Source organism: Corvus brachyrhynchos, unplaced genomic scaffold, assembly GCF_000691975.1.
Source record: "Corvus brachyrhynchos isolate BGI_N302 unplaced genomic scaffold, ASM69197v1 scaffold22, whole genome shotgun sequence".
NCBI classification, from domain to species: domain Eukaryota; kingdom Metazoa; phylum Chordata; class Aves; order Passeriformes; family Corvidae; genus Corvus; species Corvus brachyrhynchos.
The window spans coordinates 5,708,421-5,721,637 of record NW_008238355.1 but is presented as its reverse complement, the minus strand read 5'-3'; the positions used below and the strand labels follow the sequence as shown (position 1 = coordinate 5,721,637).

At 36.9% G+C, this 13,217-nt stretch overlaps 2 protein-coding genes across 2 annotated transcripts in view; one reads left to right on the top strand and one right to left on the bottom strand.

Annotated features, from left to right (window-relative positions):
- The window catches only part of ALDH1A1 (aldehyde dehydrogenase 1 family member A1), a 67,645-nt gene extending 57,963 nt beyond the window's left edge, over nt 1–9,682 (top strand). The window contains exons 14-15 of the transcript XR_001862353.1: nt 7,023–7,035; nt 9,670–9,682. The gene's annotated coding sequence lies outside the window, so the exon portion shown is untranslated. The remainder of the gene's footprint in view (nt 1–7,022; nt 7,036–9,669) is intronic.
- TMC1 (transmembrane channel like 1) overlaps nt 6,283–13,217 on the bottom strand; it is an 85,790-nt gene continuing 78,855 nt past the window's right edge. Inside the window, exons 17-21 of the mRNA XM_017735459.1 lie at nt 12,196–12,435; nt 9,528–9,653; nt 7,888–7,966; nt 7,657–7,792; nt 6,283–6,801 (exon numbers count right to left, since the gene is read on the bottom strand). Of these exons, the coding sequence (XP_017590948.1) occupies nt 6,533–6,801; nt 7,657–7,792; nt 7,888–7,966; nt 9,528–9,653; nt 12,196–12,435 (850 nt within the window). The 3' untranslated portion in view covers nt 6,283–6,532. The remainder of the gene's footprint in view (nt 6,802–7,656; nt 7,793–7,887; nt 7,967–9,527; nt 9,654–12,195; nt 12,436–13,217) is intronic.

Here is a 13,217-nt window from a genome sequence, read left to right as displayed (position 1 = left end):
TGGTCAAACACAGAGCATGCCTCCTCCTGTCTCAGTCATGGCATGGCCATCCCAGCACAGTGCCTCTAGAGTAGTATGCATGCTTAACACACAGGGATTGCCAGTTTCACAGGCAGAGCATGGATATATTTCATGAACAGAGAGGATTCGCAGACATGTTGTGCCTTGTCCCAGCTATGGCGCATACAGGAGCAGCAGCTGCAGGTCTGGAAAAGGGTGAGCAGCCTCTCAAGGTAGCATGGCAGCTCAGGAAAAAAAACAGATCCTGCTTCTGCTTTGTCCGATTGGTCCCATATGGCATGGCTGGACCAACTTGTCACCAGGGTAGTGGAACTACAGCCACCACCACAGTGCTACACAGACAAAGGAAAGAAAGTCACTGTCCTCTCATCAGGATCTGTCTGCTCTTCATTGATCCTGCTGCAACCTTCCATGGAAGTATTACTAAAATCCTGGTGCAAAGGGAAACAAAACCAGAGAGCAAGCCAAGGTTAGAGGCAGCTCTGTGCTGACAATGATTCATTTGTATCTCCACTGAACGGATATGCCAGGAGACAGCCCCGCGATTTAAGTCCTCCTTGATTTAAGGCAATGTTTAGAAGATGGGGACCCACAGGTTGTTGATCAGGATTTGCAGCGACTTCAGCATCCTGATGTGGAGAGAATGGCTGGGCTAGAGTGTATGATGCCTAAAGATTTTTTGCTTTTATATATTTTTTATATATTTGTAGTTTTGTAGATTTTTTATATATAGGTGTATAGTTTTTAACATTTTCTTACACTTTAGAAGAGTAGGTTACCTTTTCTCACACATTTATGTCACCTTCTTGAAATTCTGTTTCATCTTATTTTAAAGAAAAGAATTTCTAATAAGAACACCCTGTTTTACACCAGCGTTTAGGAGACACATAAAAATATAGGGCAAGGAACCCCTTGGAATCTCTCCGATAGGGCAGGTCCAAGAGTGGGTTACCAGGACAACCAGTCTTTTATTGGATGTACCTGCTAGATATGGTAGTTAATTAAACTCATTAAAAGTGTGGAAATCTGATACTGTGCATGCACAAATAGCTATATTTTGTGCACCTGAAAGCTTTCATTATAGAACTGCATGTTATATTACCACTTCAATATTGTTTGGAAAGTTTTTTTCAATTCCAGGCAACAAGAAGCTGTCTGGACAACATGCCTTAATCACAGGTTTTTAATTGCCCCTGGGAGGCAATACTGAATCAGGAGAGGAGACCAGATATTAACACATAACCTGCTTTGGAACTTAGGACATCAGCTGTTAGAACGACAGATAGATAGATAGATAGATAGACAGACAGATGGATTTACTCCTAGTCTTGCCTGGTGATAAAAATAGCTTCATATTATACTGGCAGATGGTGGGCATTAAGTTTCTCTGAAAGATGTAATTTATAGTAAATTGTCACTGTGTCTCAGAGTATCTCACTTTCAATACATGTTATGCCATATTCCTCTGTTTCTGGAAACAACAGAGTATTTGCTTTCCACTGTGCAACAAAGTTCATTTGAGGATAGGAAACACCAAGTGCCAAGGAGCTTATTTTAGCAGACAATATTAGAGAGCAGAGTTTACAAACTGAGAATACCCATCTGCATGAAGCACACAAGAGCAGCAGTGCCGCAGAGAGAACAGTCAGTCTGCTCTCACGTGGTAGGACTGAAGCAGATCTTGAAAATAAGAAACTGCTTGTTAAAAAACACAACAAAGACTTCTCTATTTTTAATGCAGTTGCAGCTGGAACATGGCTGATATATGGTCCTTCAGCATTATTGTTGTGTGTGGTTGTCAGAGACACCAGAAGGTGCCAGAATGGTGCAATACACTGGCAACAAGAGCATGCCTTTAAAATTATGTAAGAGGTTTTAGAGTCATTCAGTCTTATTTATTTACTCATACAAGGACTTTAAGAGCACAGTTGCTTGGCTCAAAACACTATCAAGGCCACAGAAGTAATGTACCATAAGATAGACCACCACAGCAGGAACTTGAGATAAAAATTAGGACAGAAAGGCACTAATTCCAGGCCTGAAGAGGTGAGATCTGGTTAGCACATCATAGTTAACATATCTGGACAAAAATTCCCCATGTGGCAAACTGTGGGAAAGGAAGGAAATGCTCATATACACACCCCACCAAGTTATGAGAACAGCATCTACTACCACCCCATGGATACCAGAAACTTGGAATGTATAAAGGTGATATCCCCAGAAGAACAGTTCTTGGATCCGTACCATGGAGAAGCCTGGCTCCATGGGTGTGATTATCTTCAACTTGAGTTCTCTGTCTTTCTCTCTCTCTCCCCATCCCCACCCCCACAACCTCCCTTCTATTTCTTTTTATGTCTCTACCTCATATTTAGTGTTAAATAAAATCCATATACTCATCTTATTCTGTGATTCTGTGATCCTGTGAAATTATTTACTTCAACATATGGTCTCATTTGCACTTTAATTCAGGCAGAACATCTCTCACTAATCATCATAACAACAAGCCTACTAGGCTTACCAGCTTTGGGGAAGAATGTCCTCAGCATTTTAAATATGATTCCTTTAGACAAGTGAGTGTGACTTGCAGACTTTCCAAAATTGTCTTCTATCCAAGGTATCTGGACCCATGGCTCTATCTGCAGAGCATTTCTTAGGTGATTTAATAAAAAAGTTTTGAAATATCACATTTACTTTCAGCTAGCAAGAAATTAATCCCATGTTAATTACAATGAAATTTTGCTGCATATTTTCACACTATAAGGATCAGATTGTTATTTTATATAAGTTATGGTTTAGATTGATACCATATTTCCAGAGGTTATTGTGTTTCGCTCAAGAACTGGCCTTCATACTTTAAGAACTTATGAAATTATTTTAGAAGATTTTTTTTCCTGAAATTATTACATATCACTTTTTATCTTTCTTCTACTAATTTTTCCAAGTCTTAAAAAGTTTTTATTTTTATTTATTTACGTTTAAAAATCTAAGACTCATTCCCTATCAATTGTGCAACCTAATTGTCCCAATCTTCTGTTAGCCAGTTCTCTCTCTTTTGGTAAGTTCATTGCATGAAAGTAGTTTTTAGCTTGTGGATCAATCACTTGGGATAACTACGTGTACCATTTTGTAGTCAGAAAGTTCAATATTTTAAAATTATAGTTTTGATGGATACAATTATTATAGATTGAAAACTATTGGCTCTAAGAATTATAGAATTTAAATATTTCCAATGTAACTGTTATAACTGATGCAATATTTTGAGACAATTGGTTATAACTATTATTGACAACAAGTTACAAAATGAATTTTTTTCTTATCTATTTCTGAGAAAGAGAAGGAAAAATGTTCTGGTTCTATTTATTTATTAAGTTCTTCAAAATGGATTAAGAATGTGGTATATCAAAAGCTTTCTACAACTGAGGAGAGCTGGCAAGGATAGGAGTCAAATAGTAAGTGATGAACATTGTTTACTGAACACATCATTAGTTGCGTATGATAGGAATGTACACATACAATAATGGATCTTAGCGGAAAACCAACCACAGGTATTGGAAATTTTCTTTCCTTTTGCAATTTCAAAACTAAATTGCCAATATTTTTGAAAAATTACATACCTGTGACATTAAGAGCACAAACTATTATGTAAAAATGTGCAGAACATTTCAACAAAAAGTCAGTGACCAAAGCAAGCCTCAAAGTGTGTAATACTACTTTTCATTATTATTTTACTAACATTCCAACAGATGTGATTCATAACTTTCTATAACTATGCACTGCAACTGAGATGTTATATCTCAAAAGAAAGCAAAATATTCTGATGTCATATACTAGCTCCTTTCTTTAAATCTTCATGTTAAGCAGAATAAAATAATCAGAGTCTTGAAGTGCAGATCAGTACATTCAGTTTTTCCCCAGACACACAAGGGGATTATATTTATTCCTACCTTGAGTTATTATTAATGCCAAGTATCTTTCAGCCTTTTACACTAATCTAAAACCTTCTAATAATGTAAGTACAAGAAAATATTTCACAGAGAATGTTTACACATATGATATTGGTATATCATTACATATGATACTGGTAGTGTTTTTGCATCCTAACATTAGCAACGTTTCTATGTTGTACTGAAATCACAGCATCTCAAAACATAGTGATGAAATACCTTTACTTTTAAGTACCAAAGAATAAGAATAAATATCTCCTTTTCAGTCACAGCAGCCTGATGAACATCTAGCTTTGCTGTTGTTATTCATATTGGCTATTACATGTTCATCTCTGCATATACACATGTATTATGAGAACACACTGATTGTTGAAAATCAATACAGCATACAGATCTAACAGAAAGCTCCCCAGAAAAATTTCAGCTGGTGGATTCTTTGCTGTGTCTCTCCTCTATTCATGATGTAAACCAATCCCACAGAATGAAATACTAAACCCATTAACAATGAGAAAGCCTTTAACATCCACAGAAAATTTTCACTCCTGACAGAAAAAGGAACCCTTATTAAGATCTGTGTACGTAAACATCCCTCTCCATTTTAGGGAACCAGACTGCATTAAAAGTACTTTACAATGCTAATTTACTCCAACACCTCTTGAAAAACTCAGCAGGATCACCAAGCTATAAAATATCTTTAAACTCAGTTTCTTCACCTTTTCTATAAAAAATGATCTATCTTCTAAGGAATAGCCAGAGTTTTCTTACTATGAAATGCTAACAAACAATGACATAAAGTCTCTGTGCAAGTCAATATTTCAGGATAGATAAAGCCCAGCCTGTAGGAAAAAGTTTATGCTAAAAGCATGAAAACATTAGAATACTGGGTCCCATGCTTAGCTTCAGTAAGACGACTGACAATCTTGTGGTTTTGGGCTAGAGACATGGGCAATTTAAAAGTTAATCCTGTTGAAAAATTTCAAATTATTAAACAGTTTGAATTACTGTACTTTTTCCATTAATCTGAAGTTCATAGATGAGAAGAAAGATGAAACAACATACACTGCACTTATCTGTGCTTTCTCTAATTTAAAATGTAAGACTCACAGCCTGCCAGTTGCAGATACGTCTACTAGTCGACACTCATGGAAGCAGTACAAGAATCAAGTCAAGTACAAAGTGAAGTCTCCTCTGATTAATCCTTCCAGGCTCTGGCAATTGATTTAAAGACTGCTTGACCTGGAAGTTGTATCTGGATAATTGTGGTTTATGGTGATGCATAGGTTATGCTGGGGGGGGAGGTCGGGGTTGGTTGTAAGCCTTTTTTTAATATGTTCCACGATTTAATTACGTGCAGATTGTTTTGTGATGTCACAGATTGTTTTATACTAGGTCAAGATTTTTCTACTATACAAAATGAACCTCTATTACACAGAAGGACCTCAATGGAATTACATTTATTTTTTGGAATACTATCAGTAGATTAATTTTGTTACTAAGCTTGTGACCCTTCAAATAATTATTAAGACCAATGTTCTGAGAAAGGAAATAAGATCAGAACATAAAAATCAACCTATCTCTTTGGAATAAATAACATCAACTTGCCCCTGGGCTTACATCTATCCTGTGTTTCCACAAGACCTGTCAGAAAAATAACCTGTTCCACCTTGGGCTATGTAGAGACCAATACAAGTATCCAGTCATAAATTCACAGAGAAGATTATACCATACCTATTCTTATGCAATGTTAAATGTCTCTATGCCACTACAGCATTTAGGTGAAATTAATGAATAATTGTCTTACCTCCATTCCCCAAATATGTTTTCCTGCACAGGAACTATTTCTTTACCAATCTGATTTTTTAAATTTATTTCTAGTCTTTAAGAACATGATAAAACTATTACTAGCTAAAAGTGGTACTGTAATAGGAGTTAAATTTTCTTCATAATTATAGGTGAACTATTTCTTTTCTTTTTCCTTTTTAATACTTTTACAGAGACTTTACATGCAGCTTTCCCTTGTTTTGGTCCTAGTTTTCCCCTGTACAATCTGAAATCTTTGGCTACGCATATCTCACCTGCAGAGGACAAGATATATGCAGGGTTTAACTGATTCTCATAAACTTTATACACAGCTGTATTTTCAGTGAAATGTTCTTCTAAGGAAAAGCAAAAGATATTAGTGACACAATTTCTTTTAAGCATTTAAGAAAAGTCAACTGAATACAAATTGTTTTCCACTCTTCTGACAAGTATCCCCAATAAAAATCTGAATACAAATTGTTTTCCACTCTTCTAACAAGTATCCCCAATAAAAATCTGTAATTTTAACAATTTATTGATACAGGCAACACATTTCCACAATGCCTCCAAACACAAGAAGACATATGCCATGTTTTCTTCTGAAGCTCCCATGCTGCAAAAAACTGAAGCAAATGGGTTACTTCTATGCACATGAAGATTTACAACAAACATGGTGAGGTTCTGCTCTTACAGGAGTGTGTTTGGGTTTAGGGCCACTCTTCCATCCTCCAGTGTCCTTCATCATATTACACTATTCTTAAGGCTCCTTATCTGTACAGGGGAGGACCCCTGGGAATTCCTGGCTGCATCCCTGGGAGGCATGGATTTCCAGGTGGATAGCCTGGCACTCCGGACCTCCTGGGCCCTGGTGGCCTTGTCACAGCTATGGATGGTGGAGGAAGGTTTCCTCCTCGGCCCTGTGGAGGGTAGTGGCCATTCAGGGCAGGGCCAGGATGCTGGAGTATCTGAGAGGAGCTGACTTCTTGTGGCTGGGCTGTCTTCTTTGATTCATTGCCATCCTGTCCTTTCTTGCTGTCTGAAATGTGTTTGGAGGACAGAATTAACAAATGAGCATGCAGATCAGAAGTTCCCTGACAGTGAAATCCAGCAGCTGCTTGACCACCCTAGAGTGCAGTACAAAGTCTGGGCCTCCCCTGCCAACGCCTGGGGTTATGCACCTTCATGACCTTTGTGTTGTGTTTTCCATCCAGTTCTGTCCCATGCGGGCAGGTGGGGACTTTCTCAAGATGCAGTTAGATACCATCTATCCGTGGTGATGAAGGCAGTAATTACACATGGCTCTTGCAAAGACAGTCATCTCTAACTTGGTTTTCCCTCTTAGGCTCGAGGCCGCTTAGTGGCTATAGGCATACACGCATGATGAGGGAAAGGAAACAGCCAGCAAAATCCCTCAGGTCAGACTGACAGCCACCTGCCCCAGCCAGGCTTTCAGATAAGGATTGCTTACTGTGTTCTCAGTACGCCTTCTCCAGGCGAACCTGACACAGGTGAAAAATGCTCTTTTGCATAGCTCTGGGTCAACAAAATATAACAGAAGGGTAGTAGATTTAAGCTTTGACTGGTTTGTGATAGATGAAACGGATCACTGAAACTTAAACCAGGCTTTAATTTTTTTCAGGAGGACTGAGACTTTCACTTCATTATAGTTCAGCTTTTTGCTTTGGGGCCGCTGGGTATGGAATAATGCTGCAAAATTTCTTAAACAAGCCAAAGAAAGAAGTGTGAACTGGAGATTAGGTTAATACTTGTGATTCAGTATTTCGAAGGTGTTTCAGGAGATTATAGAAGAGGAAGCAGCCAAGTCAGTGAGGCAGACTAGGATCACACATACATGAATTCCTCATCCTGAGACATTCAGACCAGATCTTACCTTTGTTTGGAGTGGATTCATCTTGCTTGTCTCCTTTAGGCTTTGCCTGTGGTGGTTCTGTCTCAAATGGATTTTCCTCTTGTTCATTTGATTTTTGTGCCTTTTGTTTATTTCTTCTTTTATTTTCTTCTGCTTGCTAATGATAGGGAGAGAGAAGGGATCTTTCAGTGACCTGAACAGCTTCTCTAATATTTTGTAAAATGAAAAAAATCAATAAGTCTCTATTCTTACACTTTGTAACTTCTTTTTAAGTTCCAAGTTAGCTTCCTTGTAGGATTTGGATGTCGCGTTGAGATAATAAAGACTCAGGCTAAATGTAAAGAATAATAGTTTCTTGTTAGACAGTGATTTAAATATAAAGACTCAGAACATTCCTGTAGCAACCATTACAGTTGTGATAGTATAAGCTCTGTATCTTTTTCTCATTTATTATGTTTAATCAGTACTAGTATTTTGACAATGAACAATGTGCTTCCTTACGTTATGAAGAAGGCACTGTTATTTCAGGGGGGGAAAAACAAAAGAATTTATTCTATCTATTAATATTGTACACTCAATCTTACAGTATTTAAGAAAGATGTTTCATTAAGTAGTGCTTAACTGTGAAGTGACTTCTATAGAACAACTTATAAAAGTTAAATAAGTTGCATGACACACTTTAAAAATACGTAAATGATATTTATGAAAGTTTCTGAACAAATATAGTAAACAATCTGAAATACTGCCAAGAAAACAACCAAAATAATATTCCTTTTTTTTTTAATTATTACCTCCCTCTTCTACTAAGCAAAAATGTAAGAACATTTTCATCTTTTAGTGTATTGAATTACTATTGTGATAACTCTATGAAATTAGTAGTCCTCAACATCCTGATTTAGTAAGAAAAAATCTGCTATGAAGTCTTTAAGCGACATAAGGAGTAAATAATTAATCAGCATATGCTGTTTCCTCTGCTTTGCCTGATTTTGCCTTGTATTTTCCCTCTTTCTTTTTTTCTTCTCCCTTATTTTTAGTGTCCTTACCCTTTATAGTTGTTAAAATAGAACATGATGTTAAGTGAACCTTGGCAAAATTTCATCTCAGTATTTCACATTGCTTATATAAAGTCCTTTTGTAATTTCTATTGTGTTCTGCAATCTTCTCTACATTTACTTGCAGTTCTTCAATACAATGTTAAATCCCAGCTCATCTCTGTATAGAATTAACTTTTAGTTCAGCAGTATGCTAAATAACCCAATATAATAACCCAACCCAGCAGGTTAAAATGCCCTGATAAAACAGGACTCTATAAAATCTCTAAGAGCAAATATTCTGGGGTCATTTTTCTTTACCAGGTACTGACTCACAAAAGTCTCTACTAGCCTTATTTCACAAAGTCTCCAAAACCCTGTGCCATACTCCTGTCCAAATAATATAGAGTATAGTTTTTATGTGTAAAGGCACTGAATATCAGATTTCCTGAAAATTACTGAGGATAACTCTGCTTCATGATGTTCATGTTTCCACTGAACTTGGTAATGATTTATGGTGTGCTGTTCTGATTAGTGGACAAGGTGATCAAAGTTACAGCACTGCAGATTCCCTATGGGCCTTTTGCATTTTAGTAGTTTTGTAACTTTTGTGACAGGAACAACATTTTTTAAAAGAATAACTAAACCACAAAGAAAGCCATTGAACAAAAAAGAGGTATCAACCTTTCTGCAAATGCACATTAAGTATGCTCAAAAAAAAGACTCATGAATTCTTCAAGACACTCATCACTGGACAATGAGCACTGCATTTATTAGATATTCAGGCAGTGATGGCTGAGAGTGAAAGAAACTTAGCTGACCTTAGATAAAGCAAGAATTGAGTTAATATTCTATACGTACACCATAAGCAATATAAAAGGTAGGATAAGTCCAGGGTTAGAGGCATAACCAAATACCTTCCCAAACCAGGAAGGGAAGTCGTGCTCCAGAGTTTCTGATATGACTTCATACATTCTAGTCTTCCCACTATTAAACAGAAAAGTTGACAATATAACACATACTAATATTGTAGCAACTACAAATATATAAGTTAATCTTATCACATCAAACCTGGAAAAAGGATAATAAATGTTATGTTAACATTATTTAAAACTTTACACTCTGAAGGGAATATTGTCTAAAGTAGTATTTATGTATTCTAGGGGGAAAAATAGACACCAAAATTCTTATTGTATGCTAATAGATTTTGCCAGGTTACCACCCAAATTATTCTTCAGTGAATCAGTGTATGAGTTGCAAACTCCATCCCAACCAATGAGTGAAGTACTGTTTGTGGTCTATGAATACATGGGGGAAAAAATAAAATCCTGGGTTTTATGGTTGACAAGCAAAAAGTGATCTGTTTGCAATTGTTTTTTGTTCAGCCCAATTCTCGTCTCTCTTTGGTGTGTATCAATACTACACAAGTCAGTGGCTGTGTTTCAGGATATTTTTCTTATTGTTGCAGAAATCTAGTTACCTTCATATGTAATTGTTCCAGCTCATTAGAAAGTGTTTTCTTCCTAGACTGTTTTCCTTCAGAAGTGTATCAATAGTTGTTCCAAAAGTCACTTTCTGTTTATTTTGCCTTTTTCTGTGCCTCAGGGCACAAAAGTTTGACATTTTTAACCTGGACAAGACTGGCAAAATTGGTCTCTGTATATTAATTCTAATTAGTAGTTTTACTTAGTTGTAGGAATTGTCACCAAATTGCCACCTGATTGTCTGGTCACTGCAGTTTCCTGCCACGGTTCTCAGAGACAAATTTTCTGGCAAATGGGTCCTTATCTTAACTCATTCTCAGTGTTTACACCCTTTCAAGTAATAAACATATTTCAGATAGAATTCTTCAGACCTTTTCTTTCTCTCTACTTGCCCTACCCACTCACAGTAGATGAGGAACTCCATTCTCTTCTCTCCTCATGCTCTCCAGCACACACAAAGCTCTCTCTACTGCAATATTGCTAATTCTATCCCGTCTTCCCTACTCCTGGCAGGTCTCTGTTGAGTTTCATATGTTGATTTAATGAAAGAATTAAATTTAACAAAAAAAAAAAAGCAAACAAACACCCGGAACTAAACCCCAAAATATTCACAAATTTCAAAAAGGATGGGACACTGAGTTACCAACAGGAAAATATTTTGGTTTTTAAATGTAGAGGCATACTCTACCAGTATTTATTCGCTGGATGTTCAACTGTAGCATTACCTATACTGGAGCTGAATGAGCCCTCATCAGTTTCAAGCGCTCCCCATTAGGAGTTACATTGAAGGTTTCACTTTTTTGATGAAGAACAACATATCTCTGCACTTCACAGAGAAAAAGTGGCAAGCATTGTCTTTCTCATTTTGAGGAGTAGTCTCACCATTTAGTTTATACCCAATTCAATAACTGCTGCTACTGAGATGTGACCCCAAATATCTCCCTCAATATTTTTTTGCTAGGACTCAAATTAAAAAAAAAAAAAAAAATTGTACCTCTTGTTTTGTTATAAATTCTTCTCTAAATTCAAGCAAGTTTCTGTCTCATCAGAATTTTTGTCATGTCAGATGATTCTCCCTTTTAGGTACCTGAGACTATTGTGATAACAATCTCTGTCATTTTGCCTTTGGCCAAATTTAATGTTGTGAGACTGCTGCTCCTATGCAAAGTGCACTGGGGATCATACAAATGTCATTTTACTCACAACAGTAATGTATTATTTCAACCTTGCATTGCAACCAGAATGTCTCTTTTACTATTCTCCTACTCTTGCTTCGTTAATATTTTCTTCAAAGAAAAGCCTCAAAGGCTAAAGACTTTTAAAATTTTTAATTTCTTGTCTTGTCTGTTGTCATGTGATACAACTCGTTGTATTTGTATCTCATGTTGCCTGGCAGGTGAAGATGATGAAAATTATCCTAGACTTTTCAGGTACTGTGCACAGAAGGAGAAAGTGTGGCAAAGTCTAAACTAGCTTGAATGCAAAGCATGTGTTTGCAGGGCAGGTCTAAGTGTTTAGAAGGGACCAATGACTACGGAGGCCTTGAAGACTTCAGAAACAAATTCAGTTTCACAGAGGTAGCACAGACACATTAAATTCTGTGAGTTGAAGGGTCCCAGCATTCAAAGACTGAACCACAGTACATTTAGCACACCCTCACACATTCTGATCTGCCCTTCCTACAGGTCGTACAGACATTTCCTAAAAGCCCTCTCTTTCAAACACAACAGCTCACTGCTCTACTCCTTAAGAATAATTTTTCTTCAGTGCAGCAGTAAGGATAACCTTTTTACAGTAAAATTGACAAAAAGAAAAGGTTTTCTGTTCTACACCCCAGATAAAACTTTCTAAAGAGTTAGTCAGTTTGTCAGGATTCCAGCTTCAGTAATTATCCACAATGAGAAATACACCACGATTAAAGACTCAGCATATCAGGTGCTAACGCTTATTATAGAGGCACTTTTTCATTCCTGCATTGTTCACTGCAATGTGCTGAAGCAGTTCTTTACAACAACTGCAAAAGATGAAGATAAAATGCAAAGAACCTGAAAGGACCACAGTCAAAAGATGGAGGGATGGAGACAATGGTGTACACAGCAGGCAGTGTGGAGAGGAAAAGGATGAAAAGCAGCATGGCCATGTAGAAGTTATTGGATCTGGAAGCCTTGAAGACCCGTTCTTGGGGGACATTGCAGCACATCACTGCCCAGCACTGCAGGTACATCGATGTGTGGAGGCGGAACACATTGATTGCTGGGAGACATGGAGCATAAAAAGATCCCATCCTAGAAGAGAAACAAATTTAAAAAAAATAACCACTTTGTTATTTATGGTTAACTTTTGTTATATTGTTAACTACTTTGGACTTCTGTCTTCCTCGGTATGCCACCCATTCCCTCTGTCAATGTGCTTTGCAACCATGCACACAGTGCCCTAAGAAATTCATACAACCAACTTTATGGGGTATTTTAACTGGTCTTTTATCTTTGCTCTATTTTAAGAAAAGCTGAAGGTGTATGAAGAGAATTATCTCTATGAACTTTCTGTTTCCAAGTCACCTTTCTCTGCAACTTAATTCAAGACTTGATGAAATGCTATTCACTCTTAATTTGTGCAGGTAGCATCTTTCTTGTGTTGTATAAGAAAGAACAGCCTTAAAACTAGGTATTAACAATTCCTACAGCTAAATATAAACAAAATAATTTCATTCATAATTTATTATTTTTATTAATATACTAGCACCTTTTTATGAAGGATATTTTTGCTTAATAGACATTTATCTTCTCTTGCCGGGGACATTTAGTGCTTCATGCCAACAACCTGCTTCTTGATTCTGTTGAATAGATTTTTTTCCTCATTATATATGGTTGCATGGTTATGACACTGAAATAGTTGGCACATTTTTTTAATCACACCTTGTTTCTTGTGTCACGCTGACTGAAGAGCAGCTAAATTCATTTTCCTGGCCAAATGATACAAAATATAAGAGATCGGGAATCTGCTTCTTCCTTAATCCTTGCCCATGTGATCAGGTGATAAGGTGATCAAGCTAAGCTGCTTTGGCCCT